We start from the raw sequence: 23,764 nt of genomic DNA on the forward strand, positions 1-23,764 counted from the left end.
TTGTTTTCTCTAATAATATTAGAGTATTTCTCAAAAACATAAATTTGACATGAATATCAAAATTGTTATGTATTTGTATTTAATAAAATAAACTGTAAATTTATATTAATAATATATGTGTACGAATAATGATATTATTAATTTAATTTTTAATATTAAATATAATTATATATAAATAAAAAAAAAAATAGATACACAAGACAAAGACATAGACATGTGCGTTGTTCCACTAATGATCATTAAAAACATAAGAAAACAAAAAGAAAACGTATAATTATCAATTAGTTGATTTTTTTTTCTTAGAATGACATGTTTTAATAATAAAAGATAAGAGAGTTTTGATATTATGAATTTTTTTTCTTTTAACATTCACCTTTTCTTTTATTTTTCTTTTCCTGTTTCAATATTTTATCTTTTCTTTTCTTTTCACTTTCAATATTTTATTTTTTATCTTTTTTCAGTTTCAATAAAATTATGTCATAGCCATGAAAACACCCTTCTTTATCCACTACACCAGAAGAGAAAACTAAACTCTAAAGTTGTTTCATTATAATTATCTTTTCAAATAATTTTTTTATTTATTTATTTTTTACCTATTTTTTATTCATCCATTTTATTTTTCTCATCTTACACCTTATTAAAGTGATATTTTTAATGAGCCACACTACCTTAAAAGATTAAGAAAATAAAAACAGGAATGTTATTTAAGATAAATCTATGTCCCACATCGGACAAATTGAGGCGCTGGTTCCTTTTTGTGCTCCGTAGCTGCCAGAAACGTTTCCCATGAAACTGCCAAAACTGGAGTAACACGAAATTTCCCATCGCTGAGGCATAAACATGAACACATGAAATAGCTTCATAGCTTCATTTTCATCTTCTTCTTCATCTTCTTTTTCTTCTTCTTTGGCCACACAAGAGCAATGGGAATAGAGATTGTGGAGCCTAACACATGCATCAGGGGTTGCTGCACCAGCTCCTCTATTCCCCTTCATCTACCTCCGGCTTCTTATACTCTCCTCTCTCCTATTGCCCGAGGTAAACCAACCAAACCCTTCTCCAATTTTCAACCTTTTAATTATTTTTGGCTTCCCAGTTATTAATATTTATGCAAGTATCTTTGTTGGTAGTTATAATTTGAGGTTATGTCTCTGTGGAAGGGGATTATTCGTATTGTAACTTTGGTTGGTGATGGTAACCGTAGGGGCTGAGAGTGTTGTTCATGAAGGGACTTTGGATGGCATGAGGGTTGCTGTGAAGAAACCCATCTTGTCAACATCTGAAGACATTAACAAGTTTCATAAAGAATTGCAATTGCTGTGGTCTCTCACTTTCTCACCTCAATTTTCTCTCCTTTAATCTTGTTTAAATCTTTCTTTTCACATTTTCTAATGATATTTACTGTTTCCTTAACGTTTTGATATGCTGTTTTGTAAGTCTTGTGAGTTTATGGTTTACTGTTTTCTTTTTTAAATTATGTAGCAAGTTAGATCACCCGGGAATAGCGACATTGATTGCGGCCCATGCAAAACCTCCCACTTACATGTTTTTCTTCAAGTTATATGAATCTCCGAATCTTGCACAGAAGTTACATGTAGAAGAGTGGATACCAACTATCAATGTTGCACTTATGATGGCAATGCAATTAGGTATAGTCGTGATTTTGTTTTGTACAGAGTTGGTATGTATATTGGGTGATAAGATAATTACTTGGCCCGGGTATACTTTTTCTATCATATTGTGCAAAAGAAACTGTAGCTGTTGTTTCACTTGTGTAGTCAAATTGAGGTGTGTATAATTTGGAACGTGTGACACAATTGTGGAGTATAAACATTATGATCTGCTTAAATGGGTTCATCTTTTATCATAAAACAAGAAACTGGCTTTCTTGGACTATAAACCAAAGTTTATTTAAATATAGGAGGACTAGAACATTTTCACAAACTATCCAATTCATTTGTGTGCCTTTTGATGTTTCAACCATCTTAAACTGCTGCACATAATACTATACTGGGATATATTAGTTGATTGTGTCGTGTGGGTTTCAACAAGTTTTAGTTTAGTAATTGAGGGCTTAACACAAATTTCTCCTTTATCTGCTGGGTTTGGGACTTGCTATGAGACATGCAGACTAAGATTATGATTACATTTGTAAAATAATTTTCAATGTCATTTCAGCAATCTTGATTGGTTATCTTGGTATTAAAGATTATTTCAAGTTAAAATTATCAAGTATTCCAAAAATCATCTATGGATTCTTTTCCTTCAATTTTGTAACAATTTGACCCACTTCATTTATGTGGTTAAATTTTGGAAATTAAGTACATACAGTGATCGACAGTTTTATCCAAAAGAAAAAGAAAATAAGAGTGTTTGACAAATTTTCCACCTTTAATTCCTTCAACTTCCTTTCTCCAGCAAAGGCTTTGCAATATCTGCATAACCTCGGGATTGTGCATAGAGATGTGAAACCGGCAAATATTCTTGTAAATGTCTCCCAAATCTTTTGATCTTTTGGTTGTTTGGAACTGTCTTTGATATTTGATATATTGTACTCTATGTATATATCACCAGACTAATCTTGTGAATCTGTGATGCAGCTTGACAAAGATCTTTGTCCACACCTCACAGATTTTGGTTTGGCTGAATACAAGAATGATCTTAAGGGGGTTTCTATTCAGAATTGGAAGTCTTCTGGAAAGCCTACTGGTGGTTTCCACAAAAAGAATATGGTTGGAACACTCATTTACATGGCACCTGAAATATTAAGAAAGGAGTTACATACAGAAAAATCTGATGTATACAGTTTTGGGATATTGATCAAGTAAGAAGATGAGATTTGTTCTCTTTCATTCATGTTTGTTATGATTCTGTAAAAAAAGTTGACTGGAAAGAATGTATTGTCATCATGTATCTGATGCTGTTAGTTATATAACACACGAGGAACCAGTTGCAACTATTTTTCTCTTGATGAACTATGCTACTTTTGGGTTTTGAGTTGGTTAAATTAGTTTCAAGTTTGAAAATGCATTAAGTTTCACTTGCAATGTACCAACATATCTTTTATCTGTCTTTTATTTGTGAAGAAGTGGACAGTCAAGCAAATTGTGGATGGACTATCATCCATTTATTTTGTTTCTTACTTTGTCTAATAGAGATAAGATAAGGCATATCTTCATTTGGAAATTGTGATTGCCTGTCAACCTTAGTTTTCCTTGGCAGCTTGATTTATCAACTATTTGTTTCAACAAATAATTACCATATACACTGATCATTTCTTTCATCACATAATCTGGTGGCCAATGCTGTTATAGTATATGAGTATGGTGGGACCCGGAATAATGAAAAGTAAACTCCATGCACATTTAGAGGAAGAAAAAGGAAGACGAGTAAAGTGAGGTAAAGCAATTGGAATAATTAAAGAATTAGTTAGGTTGTTAACAACTTAAGTTGGTTAACTGGTTCAAGTTGTCAGGAGCAGGAACCTAGGTCAATAGTAGATGAGTATAAGAGGTTTTCATTCAAAGTTCCTAATTTCAGAACTTAGCTGTGGCTGTTCATTGAAGGGGAAGCCATTGGCAGGAAAGTTATCTCTGTGGTATCTGTCATTCAATCAACCATTACATAATCGTTCTGTCTTTCTTCACACTTGATTTTTTTTTTTCATGGGTTTTAACAAAGCTTGTATTAATAAAACTCTTCAATCTAATTTTTGCATTGTGATTTTAAAACTTTTATTGGACTTGCTGCAGTGAGCTCCTTACTGGTATTGTGCCATATACAGATCTCCGTACAGAAGCTCAGGTAAGTCTATGTTATGTTTGTTTGTTTAAATTTTTTGCTTGTCTTTAGAGTATTACAGGTTCTATAAAGAGGTGAAGTATGGATGTTATATTTGTTTCTAAACATGATTTTTTGTTTCCTTTACTGTTTTGAATGTTGTTTAATCTCAGTGAGTACTATGAATGGAACTCTCGTTCATCAACAATGAGTATATAATATAATTAACAAGAATTTTAAATTTTTGTCGGGGTAGTCAAAATTGATATCTTATCTATAGGATTGGAAGGGTTAGAGTAACGAAGATCCTACCTTAAGTGCAAAATTATAGCCACAAATCAGAGAAATAAGGAAAAATAACCTTAAATTACCACAGCCACAAACTAAGTCAACAATTGCAAATGCTGAACCTGAACCAACAGCACCATTAGAGCTCCTTCCAACACTTGTAGAACGTGAATCTCCATTAGCCTCCCTAGCTGCTCCTTTACCACATAAAGGATGGACAGCTGCAGGAAGAAGTGAAATTCAGCAGAGATTAGAAAATTGAACCCAATGTCCCAAAAAGTGAAGCAACCAAACCAAAACAAGAGTCTCACAAGCAAAGAAACCAAGTGTCGAACCCAAAAGCAGAAAAACACTAAGCTAAGGTGCTGAAAAGTGTGGAGTGCCAAACCTAAAGCAGAAGAGTCAACGAGAGGTTTGGAATTTTTGTTTGCAGAGGAGCAGATAAAAAAGGATGAAAAGGGCCAAAATGAATTAGTTTAGGGCTTTTGCTGAAAATAATAGGACTTTTAGAAAAAAAAAATAGGAATAACTAAATTCAATGACAATATTGTTAGTCTCCTTGATTATTTTTTCTGAAAAGTAATGGTTAGGACAAGAAAAAGTGGCTCAGATCAATGATAGAAAATAGCCTTAGACTCCCCGTCAAGCTACAGCATTGATGTTAATCAAAGCTCTGCTTGTTACAAAATCTACTATGTTCTTGTTGTGCTTTTGTGAAGACAATGTCTAGTTATTCTCTAGTCTGCACATGTCCGATGGCAGCAAGCCACTGACAAATTTTTAATGCACATACGGAAAATTGGCCTCTACATACTTTGTTATTGGTTGAAAAAATAGGATTATAAGCAATTTGAATGGCAGCCTGACTGTCACACCACAATTATGAAACCAACCTCACTTAGAAGATGTATGTATTCACACCATTTTTCATCTAGCTCACACCATGACACAATATTCTGATTTGGCCTTTTGCCTAGCAACAACTCTTTGCTCCAAACACTTGTTAAAGTCATGATTCAGATCGTTAAATAGCATGATCTTATTCCCCAAGCAACCTCCTCTATACTGAACTGGATCATTCTCGAAGAAATTAAAATGAATATTGCAAAATACGAATGAGGGATGACTATCCCAATGCTTTTAATCATCCAGTGTCTATTGTACTAAAAGTAAAAGATCAGTACAAGAAAGATAGACCCAGACCAATAATACGAAATAATCTAATTAGCACATATTTAACTTACTAACTTTTATCTACCAGGAGGGAAAGCAAAATTAAGGCATATCATATAAATGTAATTATAATTATTATTGGGTAACTTTTAAACTATCAAGTTTGGGATAAGTCCTTGTTGGAGATCCTATATTGAATAGAGAAATGTCTAAATTATAGTATATAAATGGGTACAAATCTTATTTTACAGCCAATTTTTTGAGATTGAGTTAGACTTAAAAATTACTTTGTAAGATGATATCAAAGCTTATCCTAGCAAGATTTGTTGAATCTATCGTACCACCTGTTGAATCTATCGTACTCACATCGACTAGATATATGATCAAATTATGATATATAAGTGGGTGCAAAGCTCACCTTACCAAACTAGTTTTATGAAATTGAATTAGGCTTAAAGTATATTTTTCTAAGATAATTGACAATTATGTCATCTGAAAAATGATCAATGCCATATAGTTGTCAAGAGAGTTATCTTTGCATAAAAATAACTGTTAAAAGGGGCTTTTAGTATAAGTAATTATTTTGGAGGTTTGTTTGTTTTGATATTCGAATCTTTGGAAAAAATTACTTAGCTGATATTAACTTTTCTTCAAATGCATGATAATGATATGAATTAATACTTACTGATGACAGGCTCACACAGTACTTGAGATGAACTATACCGAGCAGCAACTAACAGCAGCAGTTGTTTCTTATGGATTACGACCAGTACTTGCTACTGAGGACTTGGGTATTCCATCAAGATTATTATCAATGATAAACAAATGTTGGGATGCAAATCCTAATAACAGACCCACTTTTGATGATATTGTCAAGGAACTTAATTTGATTACAGAGCACTGCAAGTTAAAGAAGGCAGAAGATATTTATATCAGACCTTGTAATATGTATGTTGATCAACCCGTGGACAAGACTGATTACCTTCAGGCTTATCAAGAGAGTTTTAGTTGGTCCACTCGTGGTGAACTTTTGGCTAGGACTGCCTCTAGTACAAATGATTCTAGTTTGATAACTAGGTGTGAGTTTTATGACAAGCCTTCTGTATACCACCCAATACTGTCGTGGGGATCTTATGCTACCTGTGGGAGAAGGGAGACTATGGAGGATACACATTTCATTCTGCCCCATATTTGGGATGAAAAGGATGTCTATGCTTTTGGTATCTTTGATGGCCATAGGGGTATGCATATTGTATTAGTGATTTATCAAATATCTACATTTTGTTTGATGCTAAATTAATAAAAAGTAAATTATAATTATTACTAGAGCTTGAAAATAATTTATTATTTATCTCATTTATGATGAGACATTCGTTATCCTATGCTTGTGCACTCTTGTTGAATATGTTGAAAAGTCACGGAAATCAAGAAGAATTTAAATAGTGTTCTGATAAGTACACGAATCTCTTTCTGATGATATTTTTGGTCACATACTTTGATAAATATGATTGAACACAAAGATGATATTCATGACGGTTCATGGTAATATTATTGCTTAAGAAGCATGATTGTTACTTATGCAGGTGCAGCAGCTGCTGAGTTTTCTTTTAGAGCTGTACCAGCTGTTTTGCAGACTTTAGGTTTTATGGACAGGTATATTTCATTATAGATAACCCGTTTTCCATCCGCATTGGTCTTATTGTTTTGACACTTTAATTCTTTTAATATGTCAACCACAGTCCTGCTAATGCACTAGTGGAAGCATTCATTAGGACAGATGCTGCCTTCAGAAAAGAGCTTGATTCTTATCGCAAATCCAACAGATGTATCCAGAAGGATTGGCATCCTGGGTGTACAGCAATTGCTGCTCTTATAGTCAGAAACAAGCTATTTGTTGCTAACATTGGTGATTGCAGGGCAATCATATGTCGTGCTGGTAATCCAATTTCCTTAAGTAAGGTGAGCCGAAAATAGTTCTTAGATGGTGTTTGATGAGCTTATAGAATTTGACTTATGACTCTTATAATCTCTTTTGAACACATTTCATTAAGTTTCTTGGTAAAGCGTATCTTTTCTGCTTATTCCAATAAGTTTCATGGTCAAATTTATAGCTTAAACGCTCATGTTGGATAAAAGTTTAATGAATAAACCCACCCTTATTTCTATAAGAACTTCTTTAATTTATTCCTTTATGTATTTCCGTTTAGATTGATAAAAAATTTAACATTAATAGGATCACGTTGCAAGCTGTCTTCAAGAGAGAGAACGTGTTATTCGTCAAGGGGGGCATGTACATTGGCAAGTTGACACTTGGAGGGTTGGTCTTCCTGCACTTCAGGTTTGTTTGAATTGATTGCTATGGTGCATATCATATATTTGGAAATGCTTGGTTATATTTATTTCTTCCATATGCCTATTTGGACTCTGAGTTAAATTTTTCTTATGAATATCCTCGTTTCATCTTTTTACCATATTAAGCTATTGTAAAAAAAATAGGGAGGTTACTGGTAGTCTTCTTTAGAAAAGCTTTACAGAATTTGTTTTTGTGCTGATGAATACTCTTGCAACCAATGCTATATTTTCCTGATGAAGGTTTTGAATGGATGATGGAAACAATATTCTTGTTCAGTTCACTTTCAAATTCTTTCATTTCCTATCTTGTCCTTTTGGGATTTGGGGAATTTTCATCAAGATATTAACTTATTTGCGATAATGCTCACATGAATTCAACCCTTGTTGATCTACAACATTGAATGTTATGACATATGCACATGAGGAAAGTCCAACCCAAAAAATTAATTCATTAGGTTCGAGAGTTTCAAGGCTCAAGTAGTTTATTCTAATAAATGTTACCTCTTGAAGATTTTCAACATGACTTTCACTCTACCAACTTACCAAGACTATCTTGATAGTAACCCTTTTTGTTTTTCTACTTTCTACCGCTTCACTCACCTATCAGTATCAATTTGCATCTTAATTCAGCCTATAGATAACTCAATTTGTAGCCTTGTATCTTAGCGAAAGAACCAATTATTAGGACTTAAGTACATGAGGAAAGCCCAACCTAAAAGACTCATCCATTAGTTTGGGATCTTAAGGCTTAAGTACCACATTAAGCAGTTTACTTACTCAATATGAGTAATAATATCGTCACACCTTTAAAAGTTGACGTTCACAATGACTTTAGCACTACCGACCCTGATTTGATGGTAACTCATCTCTCTTTAGCTTTCACTCATATAGCAGTAATTAGTTTGCACCTTAATCCAATTGGTTGCCCTTTTTGTATTTTGATTCAAAATGAAAGCAGCAGTTGTTAGGACTTAAGCACACAAGGAGAGTCGACTCCAAAAGGTTAATTCATTAGGTGGGAGAGTCTCTAGGCTTAAATACCACTTCAAGTAGTTTATTTACTTAATGTGAGACTCCTGACATTATATATTATTCAAAAAGTAGTTGCACAATCACATATGAAACACATTCATTCATATGCAATGCTGTTGCCACTCTATTTGGTATTCTGCTAAAGTCAATATAATTCTGATTTTCCATTTCATAAAGTAACTGGCTTATATCCTGGAGGAAAATTTTATTTGATGTGTGCTTATTTGACTAGTGGGAACATAGTGTCAGAGGTGCGTTCTGAAAATATGTTGTATAATTAATTACTGAGGTTTTGCATCTAGTGCACGACTCATGCATTCTGTTAGTACTTATAGAGAGGAGCTATTATGTCTTCCCGTCACTGGTCTGATTGATGCATAATGACACCAATGAGTTCAATGATATCTGTTCTTTTTGCTTTCTAATTTTCCTGTTTTAACTTCTGCCACATAAATGATCTTGTGTTAGCAAAATAACTATGATGATATTAATGGCAATTTGAGGTTTTACTATATGTTGATACAAGTAAAATCGACTTGTTTTTCACACAGGTTACACGTTCTATTGGTGATGATGATCTGAAGCCTGCTGTCACTGCAGAACCTGAGATAACTGAGAGTACCTTGTGCCCAGATGATGAGTTTCTGGTAAAGAGCTGCACGCTACATATGTTATTTCATGAAGTTCATGATGTGCATGCATATCCTTAGATATCTTGAGTTTGAATATCTTTTAAAATAAGTTGAAAAGATAATTGCATTTGTAATCTTATCGATTATATTTATCAAAAGGGTTTGAAGTATCTTGAAAAGAAGATGCACTTTCTAACTTTACAGGAAAGGCTTGAAAGCTTTCTATACGTTTGTTACATGTATCACTCTCATATTACCCTGGTGTTTATGATACTCTTTTGAAACAATTTCTGCATTTAGATTAAACTAATAATGAAGTTATTGATTTAGGTCATGGCTAGTGATGGCTTGTGGGATGTGATAAGCAGTGCAGAGGTCATAAATATCATAAAAGACACTGTTAAAGAGCCTGCAATGTGTTCTAAGAGGTTGGCTACTGAAGCAGTGGAACGTGGCAGCAAAGATAACATCACAGTTATTGTTGTTTTCTTACGACCTGTGTCCACAGCAGAGAGAATTTATTAGCATACCTTCATTTGTTAATGTTCATTGAGACTTGTCACAAATGACATGTACTTGTGTATTCATTTATTGAACAAAGAATGTTAGTTTTACAAAAGAGAAATGTTTTATTCTTATTTGTTTTATGTTCTTCCTAATCTCCTCTTCAATTCTCTTGCTCATGAATTTTCTATTCTTCCTTATGTAGTGTACTTGAATTGTTGAATTGTATCTTCCTTTGCTATTTCATCTGCCATGGATCTTGCATATATCCCTTGATTGTTGGATCCTCCTCTTAGGTCTTCATCCAACTATGTTGCTCAAAACAAATTTTGTTGTTGGAATATGTTGTTTGTTATGAATCATCCACCCATGCTAAAATATAAGTTATTGGAATAAGCACATCAATATATAAGAGAAAATTAATAGAACACTAATGTATTTTTGGATGTATGGATTGTTTAAAAACTATTACTTAAAAACTAATGCATTTTTCGTTCATGTTTCAAAACAAAGTATTTATAACTATTATTCTTCCTTCTCTTCTTTCTTTCTCAAACATCACTCCTTCTAGCAGGTCCTAATTGTGTCAAACTAGACTAAATCCCAACATTTTGAATACTACTTAAAACTCTAAATCAATCACACAGCAATGGGGTTTCTTCAAAGACCAAATATTGATTCAATCACACATAAAGTCACTAACCATTGGATTTGGTAGATTAAGAGGATGAGAAAACAATTTTTTAGACACAAAATGATTGAAAAGAAAAATGTTTAAATTAGGTTAGGCTTAACATGAATCTCAGTACATCTAAATTTTTTGTTTCAATTTGATACTTTAAATTTTCAATTTGGTGCCTTGGAGTATCTCTAGTATGCAAAGTTAGTGTTTTTATTGATTTACTCACTAAATGGTCAACTTGGTTAAGCACAGAAAAAAAATGATATAATGGCCACTTTGGTCTAATAGAGACACATTAAGGAACCAAAATGAAACCATTTATACTTGGGGGACTAAGTTGAAACTTTATGTCAGACAAAAGTTATATTTTTACCAACAATTTTAATTCTACTGATATACAGTATTTTTTTCATTATCATTTCATTGCAGGTAAAAACATCACAATCTAAAAAATTGTATAAACAATGAAAAGTAAGCAGAGTTTAAAATCATCATTTAAAAAATGTGGTTACCTTAATATTACATAAACAACATGTGATCACAACCATTGTTGTTACAGATATAAAGAGATGATAGTGTTGGCACCACACCTACAGTTGCATATGCCATTTTTTAAACTAAGATTAAAGCTTGAGGGATAAATTTGACATGAAAGATGAAAAATATTGGCCCCTACGACTAGAATGAGGCATGATAGCTTCATGAGTTAAACAAAGTGAGGGAACTTAGTTATGCTTAAAACCAAATTCCACATCCCTGCTATACAAATTTTTTGGAGTTTGGGATACTATTCCCCAAGGGTTGTTCATCCCAAATTGCTGTCTTCTGATGCATCTGTCATGAAACTCTTGGTTGCCAAAGGTAGGTACAAAATGAGGCCATGGCATGGTTGAGAAATGAGCCATGGTGGGGTGCATGTTATGCCTAGAATAAAGGGGGATTGAGCCATGAAAGGGATAGTGATGCGGAATGGATGAGTGTGGGAACATGTGATTGCCATGTCCAAAAGTTCTCATATCTTTCTCCATCCTTAAGACCACTCTTTCAGGCCTATGAGCATTTTGGTGTCCTCCAAGAGCTTGAGGGCTTGAAAATTTCTTATTGCAAAACATGCAAGAGAATTGGAATTGCTTAGGCACAGTCACTTCATGATTGCTGTTTTCTGAGGGATTTGAAGCAGAATTTGGTGTCTTCTTATGGTTCTTCAATGATTTACCAAAGAAAGTAGATGATGATGATTTAGCCACCATTTTTGTATTGCCAAGACTCAAAGATAATGAAAACTCTAAATCAACATCAGATGAAAGTTCCTCAATCTTACGCTTCAACTTTCTACTCTCAACACCACCACCAACAAACACTTCATTTGACATTATTCTACAACTACCCTCTAAAGAAGATTTCTACTTTCTTAAAGAATTTTTGTGTGCTATATGATTTTAATAAAGGGGTATTTATTAAGAGAGAAATGAAAATTTCATCTTCCATTGAAGGAAAATATTTGCAATAGATGCTTCAATATCCTTTTATAGTAAAAAATTAATTATTATATAAAATATTTAAATTAAAGGAATGGAATGTCAAACTTTAGGATGAATGATTTAAAATTCTTATAACATGCTATACATAAAATATTGATACCTTTTTCTCCACATAAAATTTCATTTTCCCTTTTGATCCAATAAATTTCTTTTGAATGGTTTTGTCTTTATTGATTTATTCCCTTTTTGTTTATCCTAATTAATGATGAGATGGCTAACAAAGGTTGAAAAGCACACCATATGTTACCTAAATGATAGGAACCTATATTCAAAGTCTAGAAATAATCTTAAACAAATATGAAAGTGTTTGGGGTACTAAAATGAAAAAAAAAATGCATAATTTGTAAAGATTGAAAAATATTTTTAATAATGCAGATAATTTATGTTACTTTATAATTGATTTTATATTCGTATTTTTTTTAAAACATTTTTATATGATCCTAACTAATTAAAGATAAGACAAAAATGGACCTCTTTAAGGTAAAGTTCATTTTAGTGTTTATATTCAATTCATGATACTTCACGTTGAGACCTTATTTAGAAGAAATTTAATCTCATATGATCTTCGATGAATTATTCAATAATTTAGTCTAAGTAACGATTTAAAAAGGTAATGTTTTCATTTAGAATTTATCACTCACCTTAATTACTTTACCAAGAATTATGGATTTATTTTAATTCACAACATATACTCTTTGGTGTATGACTCAATTATTTTTTCCAATTAATAATTAAAAATATAATTAATATTTCATTTAGAAATTATTAATCAACCTTAATTATGGAATTATTTTAATAGTCGATGCCCTTAAATTCATGCATTGTATTTATAACAATTTCTTCCATACAAATATTAAATTTCAATTTGACCATTTTAATGAAACACAAACATCATATTTTATATAATATATATGATAAGTTGGTCACTCTAATTCTAATCAATCCAATGATGTAAATGAGTACATTACATCGAAATAGCATAGTCAATAATTCAAACATGACTTTTTTTTATCTCTCATTTTTGTCTTGAGAATCAATAAATGTATTTAAAATTCTTTTTTTAAGTTGGTGCTTTGAGAGAAATTAATTATATAATTTAGTTTTACTTTTAAAAATGCACTGACTATATTAATATTGTTTAAGGATTGACTTTATTATTCAATAAATGTGTTGTTTATCTTAACTAGTGAAAGCCTAAAATTGAAATATTTAACCAAGAATATTACTTAGTTCATTTAAATATATTTTTTAAAATAAGGTGATTTAGTAAATAGGTTAGGTCTATTTAATGTTTGTAAAACATTTAACGAAACTATTTAGATTTGACATAGTCATGTAAAGTTCACATGAAAGATTTCATATTTAAGTGGACACTCAAAAAATTAGATATGAAACCATCTAGTTAGATATATGTTTGCTCATATTAAAAATCAAAATTTTATAAAAATAAATAAATAAGGTATGAATACAAAATTTTTCTAGTCTAATTATTTTGATTCATTCAAAAAGTGATCGTGTTAGAATTTTTTGGATGAATGTTTATGTGTTAGTTCTAATTATAGGTTGAAAGTCTCTCATTAGATTAAAAATAAGAAAAATTAATATATAATTTTTATTCTACAAATTTAAGTGAATTAAGTGCGATATTGTGATTTTTTTTATATGAGTTTGTTCATGATTTGATGAAGAGACCATACATTAAATGTAGATATAAAAAGGATAATATAGACAATTATCATTTTGACAAGAAGTGCAAATAGCTCATCATAATCAATTTCATATTCTTGCTTGTTACCTAAGATAACTAATCGATCCTTGTAACAATTAAGAAAACTATCAAAATTTAGTTTCACAAAATACACTCATTTGCAACCTATGAATGAGTTTAATATTAGGAGGACAAAAGACGATATTCCATGTGAAATTCTCTTGAAGGGCTTTTGCATCATAGACACAGAATATTACAATCAACAATTTGAGTTCCTTTTAGTATTATGATAAGAGTGTATTTCGAAGGACCCATCATATGATTGGATGCACCAGAATAAAGAAACCTTGAATAAGATAATTCAATGACTTACCCTAAATGCCCATGGATAAAAGACTTACTCTAAAACATTGTGATTTTTGTGGCAGACGTGTGGGACAATGTGAGATATGATTACCCTATTCTTTGTAGTAATGACAACTTTCAACTACAGTTAGAAGCAATATGTCCAAACTATTTGCAGGAAAAACATTGGACTTGTCACATATCATGTTTGGCCTTTACTTTGGACAACATATGCAACTGTCATGGATTCCAGAAGGGCAACATCATGAGACAAGGATCCTTGGGTAAGTAAATGTTGTTCTTCCCCAAGAAGTTCACCAACACATGAACCGAAAGAAGAATAGGATTGCTATTCAGCAAAGCACATCTCTCACAACCTCAAACCTTGGGTGAAGTTTCATGAGAAATTGATCTCACTTATTAGTGTTATAAACATCTGTGACGACCCAGAGTGAATGTTCCTGAACAACAAATAATGTGGCAGAGTGATTTGTCCACAAATTCAAAAAAACTAGAATAATACTCTTGAATGGACAAACTACCTTGTTTGTAATTGAATATTTCTAACTTTGATAAAAAATGCTTGGCTGTATTTCCATATTGTAAATTTGTTGTAAATAGTCCCATATTTGTGAAGTACTTGAGAAAGAGCACAAGTGTTCATCGTTTTTGGGATCAATAGTACTAAGAATACAACCAGAATATGAATATCTTATACTTCTCAAGCATTAAAGGCTTGGAAAGTCCATCTAAGTGATCCTAAATCATTTCTCTTTACATACATCTTGATTTGAAATTCCCAAGATGTATAATTATTATCATTGAATTGCACACAAGAATCGTCTTTATCTGAAGTTGTCATGTTGATCAAGCAGCACAGTCCTAATGAAACAGAGAACAAAAGTAATGTGAAAAGCAAACAAACCAGACTGAAGAATTGCAAAGGAGAAGAAAAATGACGTGCACGAGTAAAATAACGAAGAGCAAGCAAAACCGCAAAGACAAACAAGAAGAGTGAGTGTGAACAAAAATCACAAACACAAACAGGAACCATGAATAAGAATAGAAACCGCAAGAACAACTATGAAGCCTTAATGTGAACAAAAACCACAAATCATGATAAAAAACGGGTACCATGAGCATAAACAGAAACCACAACGCAAACAGGAATCACAAGTCACAGAAAGCACAAATAGAAAATCACAACACGAATGAAAACCACGAATCACAAACGAAAGGAAATCCGATGCAAAGAACAGAATTCCGGGATGGCAAGAATATACTGAAAATAGAATTAAAAACATGCAAAAATTTAATCTAATAGCAAAAATTAAGAAAACAGTAATTGAAGATGAAGTAAACCAGAAGCTGAAATGGATTAGACTGAAAAACCTGTATTAAGTGCAAAAATCAGAAACAGAAACAGAAAATAGTAATTGAAATCAGAAACAAAACCAGAAAATAGAAACTGAACTAAGTAAACTAGTTTAACTACAACAACAGAAACAGAATTTTGAAAGTAAAATTCAACTGGAAATTGAATTAGAATCAAGGAAAGAAAAACTGAATCAGATATTGCATAACTGAATCAACAACAACTGTGAATGAAATAAATGCAGAAAAACAGTAGAAGAAACAGTGAAAATTGGGAATTGAAACTAAAGTTCAATTAGAACAGAGTTAAATGTCCAGCAAAGGACAATAGGATTGAACAACATCTAATCTGATATGAAACAAAACAATGAAAACTGAAAATCTATAAAAAAAAACTGTCAAAAGTGAAAAACCTAAAAAAAACAGAATTAACTACCGATTCTGAACAAAAACTGAAAAACGTCAGTTGAAATAGAAATTGGAAGCTTCAGGTGAATGTGTATATGAAAAGAAACAAGAATCAGTAAATGGGAATAAAACAAAAACTGAAACATTAAACTGTAAAGTTAAAGAATATGCACAGAGCACCAGCAAAATTTGCAGTGTCCTCGGCCATCATTATGAAATTTTCTAAATTTCAGACAGCTAAAAGAAACATACATCATTCCATAACAACTTTAGCACCAAGAGCTTTCAGTTTCTCCATTATCTTCTCCCCTTCTTCTTTTGAAACACCTTTCTTTATAACAGAAGGTGTTTTCTCCACCAAATCCTTCGCCTCCTTCAAACCTAAATCAGTAAAGCCCCGGACCTCCTTGATGATTTTAATTTTGGAAGCCGCTTCATAGGACTCCAATTTCAATTCAAACACAGTTTTTTCCGGCTTTTGCTCCTCCTTGGCCACAGCTGGTGCTTTCGCTGCCAATCCAGCCAAATTTCCCGCTCCTGCTTTCATGAATCCCACATTAGGCATCTCCTTCACTCCCATTTTCTTCGACAAAACAAGACCCAATTCTGCAGATTCAGCCACTGTAAGAGATGCAATTTCATCGACAAGCCTGAAAACCCTTTCCGATGGAGGGCCTCGATGATCATTGGGATCAAATGTAGCAGGATCAAAATCAGCTGGGAGACTTCTTTGGTCAAATTCCACTTCCTCTACATCCTCCTCCTCCTCTTTCCTTGCAGGTTGACCAAAATTTCTTGAAAATGCATTTATGTTTTTAGAGTTAAGCCGCACTACTGTTAAATAATGCCTTGTTCTTGAAAGCAAGCTCATTCTGAACTGATTCTGATACAAGAATGGCAAATCAACCTAGTTTAACACCCATCGCCATCGCCTAATCCAGTAAATAAATTTACCCTGAAAGCAGAAAAAACAAATCTGAAACTTGCGTTTGCAAAGATTCTTGAAACATTGTATGACTCATTGGTCCCGTTCGGATAAACCTACGTTCCCACATCCTCACTCATGCGCGAAAAAGCAAAAAAAAAAAAAAACGACACGGAAATGATTTGTTTCTAGGTCAAGATTGAAGCAGAACGCACCTGGGTAACGACGTTCTTCTTCAATTGTTCTTCTTCAATTGATCTCACTGCTTTCCCTTTTCCTTTCTCTTCTCTGTCCCTTTGATTACTGCGTTGGCTAGGGTTTTAGTGTTTTTTGCGTTCCTTCATGCACTCCCATCCGTTTCTTTCTGCACCCCCGTATTTTGAAAATTACAAATTACTAGTTTTTTGGAAAATTTGCATTATGCATTAATTAATTAATTAATACAAATTTTTCATTCTAGATTACATAATTTAAAATACAAGTTTTACATTCTAAATTGTACACTTCAAAATACAAATTTTGCATTTCAAATTGCACATTTGCACCAATCTAGAATATAATTGTGCAATCTAGAATGTAAAAAAATTAAGATTCTCCAATTTGAGAAATATATGGATTAAACTGTCTAGAAAAGAGTAATAATATATAAGTGAACAATTTTCACTTTACAAACCGATTTTGTTAGACAATAAGTTATGTTTAATTAGATGGATTGAATATGATGTTTTTTTCAAAACTTTGCATTAGTATTGTGACTTTTTGGCTAGTTTAAACACTGAGCTTGTTTAAGTTATTCCACAACATATGAAACTTGAGTACAATAAATAATGTAAAAGTGGTCTAAGTAGATATTGCTTTGCAAGAGCAAAAATAATACATGCATAAACGACTCAATCATAGCTTTTACTTCATTGAAACTCTCTCATACCTGCATAAAAAATTGCCCTCCATAATTTTTTAACTGATCCTCGCCAAAGGGAACAAAATAGACCTTGATCATGCATATTATCTATCAAAATATATATATGATTGGTTACAAACTAATGTATATTTTACATTTGAGTGATTTATTGAAAACAATACATAATTACCCAACAAGAACCTGCTATATAAACTACAAACTAATGAGGATTTATTGCAGTTGGTATAGAGCTTAAGCTTTATGGTTCTGATTTCTTTTTGCTATCTATGCTAATCATAAAGTATTTATCAATTCCTTGCCAAAGATATCTAGCCTTCATTTGCAGCAGGTTGTGCAATCTTGTTCTGAGTCAGACCAATTTCAGCTTCAGCAGTGCCATCTTCTGCTCTGAACTTCTTGTATATGTCACCTTTATAGAACTCTCTAGTCCTTAACACCAAGATGAGAGACACAAGTGCCCCAAAAAGACTCACTGCAGTGATTATAATGAAAGCCAATTTGTAACACTCTCTTCCATTGCAATTCAACTCCTCACCAGGTTTCCTCTTTAGTCCTAATGCTGCCATTTGCCTTGTGGCTTCCTTGTCATACAAATGCCCTGCAACCCTTACACTGAACAAGTATGACCCAATTGGACTTGCCACTGACCCAACATTATATAGAGTTGAGTAAAATTTAAGACCAAAAAGTTCAGATATGATGGAAAATAGTAGTGGCCAGTTTGCCCCAAAGCAGAATCCTATTATAACTGAGGCTGCATAGAGACCATTTGGGACATTGAAAGCAATTAGAAGGTAGCCAATACAAGGCATGACAAGAATTGATGTGAATAGGAGAGGCCTAGGAACTTTAAATTTGGCTATGATAATCTCTGAGATCACACCCTGTACAATTTTACCCATATAGATCCAAATGGCCATAAGGGACACAAATGTGGTAATACTATGTGATGAATATCCTAAGGATGTACCAATTTGGCTCAAGTTATTTACCACTGTGAGTGTGCCACCAAGTCCACAAATTGTTGCTACGAAAAGAATCATCATGTCAAGGCTAAAAAGGGCTTGAAGTATTGTATAATCATCACCTCTACTTGGTGGACTGAACATGCTTTTCCAACAGGAAACTTGCTTTTGTGGAGCCTGTGCAGACCTCTCTAGATTTGGCATCATCTCTGTTGTTATATTCAAAGGCTTAGGAGGGTTTTCACTGTTTCTCTGCTCTTGTTTCCTCTTCCATGTCTTTTGTTCTTCAAACATAACAACACCAAGTGGCAGGGTGAGCAACAGAAGCATCAGTATAGTGGTGATGTAGAACTCACACTTGGTAAAGGTGAAAACTTTTTGCAGTATGATCACCACCATGAGGAAACCTGCAAGGACTAAAGTGGTGTAAAGGAAATTATAGAAAGCCTTGGAATCATTTGGCTGTTCAACTCCCTTGTGGTGCCTGATAACTGGTAAGAAAACAAAAGTTACAGCAGTTGGTAGCCATGCCATGAGCAAAATCAGAGACTTGGAGTCATTTCCATAGAAGGCATAGTATATCTGAGTGATGATAGCTGCACTCAAACCAAGATAGCCACTCAAAAGGCCAATGACAATGCCCCTTGTGCCAGGGAAGTTCTTGACACTGGTCACAATGACTCCAGTGTTGGTAGAACAATGAGAATTTGCTCCAATGAAGATGTACAAGCACATTTTCCACACCTGGGGCCTGGCAATTTTTCTTGTCACTGCAAGCCAAATTATGAAATAGCCAAAAAAGTTGAGAACCCCTCCAATTGTTAACACCACCCAAGGGGGTGTGACCTCATTGATTAGGCCTGAAATGATGCCTATGTTAGACCCCAAGTCCTTGAAGAAGCTTAGCAGATTGAGGGTGGATTGATCATACCCCAAAACTGACTTGATTTCCCTGGAGTATAGACTAAACATGTAGCTTGCTCCTGATACAGACATGATCATGAATGAGGAAAAGGCCATGAACCAACGCCCTGTAAGGACTTGGAGAGTGAAGCCTTTGAAACTTCCTCCATTTTCTCCACCACTATGTTTGGAAGATGCCATCTTCTTCACTCTTGGTTTTCAGCAGCAGATACTAAGAAGGCCTTGCACCACTTTGTAGATGAGCTGAAAATTAAAAGTGAGTGTTTCTCTGGTGAATGGAGCAAAGAAGAAAGAGATGGTTGGATTTTGGAAAATTTGTGATGATATATACCTGAGTTTGAATTTCTAATTTTCAAAATGTTTTTGTTCAAGAAAATTCTGAGGCTAAAAAGTCCACCATCACCAAAAAAATATGTACTTTCTTTCTTCCTCACTCAAATAGTAGGGTCAAGCAGACAATTTTGTGGTGTTAGAATGGTTTCCATATCACTACCATATTACATTTTTGCTGGAAAGGCAAAAAATAAACAAAAGCACACTTCATGCTTTTCTTCCTCACTCAAATAGTAGGGTCAAGCAGAAAATTTTGTGGTGTTAGAATGGTTTCCATATATCACTACAATATTACATTTTTGCTGGAAAGGCAAAAAATAAACAAAAGCAAACTTCATGTTTTTTAACCGTGGAGAAGTGATATATTGACAACTTAACACCAATATACAACTTCATTTCTTTGTCTAAAATTTCAACTTTTTGCATGAAATGATAAAAATATCATTTCTTCGTATCATGAATCACAGGTTGTTAGTATATATGTTATAACCTCTTTCATACGTGACCATGTAACTCAGGGTTTATAAATATTCATCTCTTTCTCTCATAATAAGACAGAGAGTTTTATCTTTCTCTCTCTTGCTTCTCTTTCTTCCTCTCAAATACCCTCTCTCTTTCTTCCTCTATACAGGTTGTAAATTGGAGCAGGTTGTCAATGTATCATTATTGTTAACTGTGCAATTCTAGTGTCTTATCTGTCGAAAATTGTTCTTTGACAACCAATCATTTTTTCTTTATCTTTTTTATCTCGACACTCGTTAGATGTGTTCTAAAATGCTTTTACAAAATTGACTTTTCAAGTTTAACTCAAACTTACAAAATCGATTTATAAGATGAAGTTTGCATCTAGTTATATATTATATATTATAAAATGTTCTTACTTATAGTCCGATTTCCAAGATATAACTCATTTTAATCCGCAATCGTAAAGATTAATTAACTTTTTTTTCAATGTTTATAAAGAGTTAACCGATATCCATATAGACATGTTTAATATGTAAGGGATCCTTTCTTTTAGCAATAAAAGCAATTACCAAACGTCTTGTTTGGTCTCATGATTCTTGTCTTTCATATATATGCTAATGGATAAATGTAAGTAATAAATTCCAAAGAAATTTTAAAAATATTCTAAAATTATTTTGTATCCAGGGAGAATAATCCACCATGGAAACATATATTCAAACAATGTTTTGATCCATTGTTTTATTATTAGTTTTCTTCCTTTTCCATTTCTGACTTGATTTTCTCTTTACTATTTTATTCCCCCTATTCAAATATACGCTAAAAAAATTATTAAATAAAAAATAATTTTAAAGACCGAAATAATAAATTACCATTTGATTAAATTATAAACTATTTTATAAATTAAAAAAATTATTAATATCTAAAGTAGTTTCTATTATTAATAAAAAATTATAAATAATTTCTAAATTGGTATCTAATCATTAGCTGTCAATGTTTTAGCTACTTACTATTTTATATTCTAAATTAGTCTCTATTAATATTTTCTAGACTATTTTAAAATATAAAATATTAGTAGCTAAAACTTAACTATTTAATTTAGATACCAATTTAAAAATCATTTTAAATTTTTTATTAATGATAGAAATCACTTTAGATATGAATAATTTTTAGTCTCTTATATAGTAAATATAGTAATTAATTATTTTTTATCTCTAAATTTGATTACTTAAATATACCTAAAAAATTATAGGGTATCTAGCTTTTTTTTTTTTTTTTTTTTCATATCATACAAAGGATAGAACAATTTTTGCTCTAACATTTTGGTTGGTTTAAACCAATCTGAGTCATGTAACATCAATCATGAATTGGCATAGACGTGTGAGGATTGGCAATATATCCATAAACCAACCAACTCCTAATTGATTTTTAATACGAATATGAATTCCATCCACCAAAAACTATTAAAAAATTCTTTGAAAACATGAATTGATGTTGAAGGGCATTTTTACTTTGCAGAATCAAACTTATCACGTTTCACTGAAAATCTAGCACTACAAATTTTGGAAGTTAGTAAAAAGTAGGGGAGATAAAGTCACTGCCAAACACGTCTATAAACCAAGATGAGATTTTTATGTTACTTATAAAGGTATCTCCACTTTGGCTACAGATTCCCCTCACCAGAGGTTTCTTCTTAAAATGCCAGATATATGCAAACAAGGTTCTAACACTCAAGTTAGAGACAATAGGATGTGAACAAAAATAAGTGTTTAACCTTATTTGTTTCCTTTTAAAAAAGTTATACTTATTTTCATATAACAAATACTTAATATATATTGTTGTACTATCTAATGACGAAGTCTCCTATACACAATGTATTGTTAAGTATTGATGTATCACTGAGTATCAATGTACTGTTGAATACTAATGTAATGTCTGACATTATTGATGTACTACCGAGTATTGATGTGTTGCTGAGAACTATCTAACATCTCGATAAATCACAAACAGTTTTCCAAACAAGATACAAGATTAACAACATTAATAACAAATACTTCATAGTAAATACCCCAAATCATGATTAAAAAATAGTTGGGCTCTATTGGACTCGACCTAATCATTTGTAAAGCCAAAGATCCAACTCAATTACTATAAATAGTTGAATACCCTAAGACCAAAGATAACATAATCTTCATCTTGAACTAACATTCTTTACTCAAACTGATAACTAACTTGAGTGTTTGAATATAATCGCAAATACCCCTACGGAAGACTCGAAGATCAAGAAAGACACAATCTTATAAAAAAAATCACATTAAAATTTTTTAAAATTTAAAACGAACGATGAACCGATTACATGAATATATTATAATTATCAACTAATCTCTCGGGGTGTGTTTGGATTAAAGGGTGTGGGGGAGTGGAAAGTTGAGGGTGAGTGGAAGTGTGAAGAAAGTTGAGGTTGTTTGGATTGAGATATGTTAGAGTGGATGTGTGAGGAAAATTTATTGAAAATTGTGAGTGATGTGATAGTTGTAAGAATATTATAAATTATTTTGAATAGTAAAGTTTGTGAGATTACAATTTTACCCTTGTATATAAAAAAAAGAATAAATAATGATTAATCCTATTTCATATTTTAGTTAATTATAATTTAAAATTAAAGTATAATTGTATTATTTAACATTTTATTAATTAAGAATTATTTTTTATTTAAGTTAATTTATTTATTTACATAATTTTAATATTATAAATGATTTTATAAATTATGTTATGTTATATATATACAAATATATATATAAAATTAATTTTAATAATAATTTTCATTAATATGAATAGCAAAATGAATATATTTTAAAAAGAAAATAGAAATTTAGAATATAACATGAATATTAAGTAGGTGTCAAAATATATAATATAAAGTCATTACATGAAGACATAATAATGTTAATTAGAAAAAGGAAAGACATTCCCAGTAATAACATTTGAATCCTGGAGACCTTCAAACGGTTTTCTAGAAGACATATCTTATTCCGTTGTATGATAATAATTTCATCTTTTTCATCGGCAACGTCTTCAATGCACCATTTGAAAAAATTACAATCTAGAACCATGCCACTTATAATCTGTTTTGAAGAAAACAATAAAATTGAACAATGAATAAGTTTAAAATAACATTCTTAAGTTTGTTTCAAACCTAATTGAATAAATTTTACCTTGTAGTTGGGACAACCCAAAAAAAATTTCCAACATTTTTTTGTGTTATCGTTATTCTCAAAACAGCAAATTGTCCACAATCACAAATAGGATCAACGAAGGCACTTGTGCTCCCAGTAGCATGGGTAAAAGTACCATGTTTTTGCACACTACAACCAGTACAACTAGATGACGACGTGTTGTGATACGCAAACATTA

General features: G+C 32.1%; 4 protein-coding genes across 5 annotated transcripts; 1 reads left to right on the top strand and 3 right to left on the bottom strand.

The window, feature by feature from the left end:
• The first annotated feature begins 699 nt into the window (after nucleotides 1–699).
• Nucleotides 700–9,895, top strand: LOC137830480 (protein kinase and PP2C-like domain-containing protein). The gene is made up of 12 exons (XM_068637852.1): nucleotides 700–1,038; nucleotides 1,205–1,322; nucleotides 1,483–1,649; nucleotides 2,419–2,486; nucleotides 2,601–2,824; nucleotides 3,753–3,804; nucleotides 5,936–6,482; nucleotides 6,825–6,894; nucleotides 6,981–7,200; nucleotides 7,475–7,579; nucleotides 9,177–9,272; nucleotides 9,588–9,895. The coding sequence occupies exons 1-12, from the start codon at nucleotides 924–926 to the stop codon at nucleotides 9,780–9,782; spliced, it is 1,977 nt and encodes a 658-aa protein (XP_068493953.1). The 5' UTR covers nucleotides 700–923; the 3' UTR covers nucleotides 9,783–9,895.
• A 1,273-nt stretch (nucleotides 9,896–11,168) lies between these two features.
• Nucleotides 11,169–11,816, bottom strand: LOC137829455 (zinc finger protein 4-like). The gene has a single exon (XM_068636258.1). It carries the CDS (start codon nucleotides 11,814–11,816, stop codon nucleotides 11,169–11,171), a length of 648 nt encoding a protein of 215 aa, XP_068492359.1.
• A 2,789-nt stretch (nucleotides 11,817–14,605) lies between these two features.
• Nucleotides 14,606–17,107, bottom strand: LOC137830483 (uncharacterized). 2 transcript variants are annotated; one of them, XM_068637856.1, is made up of 3 exons: nucleotides 16,960–17,100; nucleotides 16,072–16,774; nucleotides 14,606–14,919 (listed from the first exon to the last, which is right to left on the bottom strand). In XM_068637856.1, exon 2 carries the CDS (start codon nucleotides 16,688–16,690, stop codon nucleotides 16,073–16,075), a length of 618 nt encoding a protein of 205 aa, XP_068493957.1. In that variant the 5' UTR covers nucleotides 16,691–16,774; nucleotides 16,960–17,100; the 3' UTR covers nucleotides 14,606–14,919; nucleotide 16,072. The 2 variants fall into 2 exon arrangements, with proteins under 2 accessions (XP_068493957.1, XP_068493956.1); XM_068637855.1 differs by lacking the exon at nucleotides 14,606–14,919 and having other exon boundaries at nucleotides 15,865–16,774; nucleotides 16,960–17,107.
• A 636-nt stretch (nucleotides 17,108–17,743) lies between these two features.
• LOC137830485 (protein NUCLEAR FUSION DEFECTIVE 4-like) lies at nucleotides 17,744–20,112 on the bottom strand. Its single transcript, XM_068637857.1, has 2 exons — nucleotides 19,887–20,112; nucleotides 17,744–19,798 (listed from the first exon to the last, which is right to left on the bottom strand). Exon 2 carries the CDS (start codon nucleotides 19,733–19,735, stop codon nucleotides 17,975–17,977), a length of 1,761 nt encoding a protein of 586 aa, XP_068493958.1. The 5' UTR covers nucleotides 19,736–19,798; nucleotides 19,887–20,112; the 3' UTR covers nucleotides 17,744–17,974.
• Between the last annotated feature and the right edge of the window lie 3,652 nt (nucleotides 20,113–23,764).

The sequence above is a fragment of the Phaseolus vulgaris genome, chromosome 7 (assembly GCF_000499845.2).
Source record: "Phaseolus vulgaris cultivar G19833 chromosome 7, P. vulgaris v2.0, whole genome shotgun sequence".
Lineage (NCBI taxonomy): Eukaryota > Viridiplantae > Streptophyta > Magnoliopsida > Fabales > Fabaceae > Phaseolus > Phaseolus vulgaris.

Bases quoted from the DNA above. Each gene is read 5' to 3' on its own strand.
- LOC137830480 (XM_068637852.1), top strand. From the start codon at position 924: ATGGGAATAGAGATTGTGGAGCCTAACACATGCATCAGGGGTTGCTGC. The intron at 2,487-2,600 runs GTAAATGTCTCC...TCTGTGATGCAG, and splicing joins TGAAACCGGCAAATATTCTT to CTTGACAAAGATCTTTGTCC. The intron at 9,273-9,587 runs GTAAAGAGCTGC...TTATTGATTTAG, and splicing joins GCCCAGATGATGAGTTTCTG to GTCATGGCTAGTGATGGCTT.
- LOC137829455 (XM_068636258.1), bottom strand. From the start codon at position 11,816: ATGTCAAATGAAGTGTTTGTTGGTGGTGGTGTTGAGAGTAGAAAGTTG.
- LOC137830483 (XM_068637856.1), bottom strand. From the start codon at position 16,690: ATGAGCTTGCTTTCAAGAACAAGGCATTATTTAACAGTAGTGCGGCTT.
- LOC137830485 (XM_068637857.1), bottom strand. From the start codon at position 19,735: ATGGCATCTTCCAAACATAGTGGTGGAGAAAATGGAGGAAGTTTCAAA.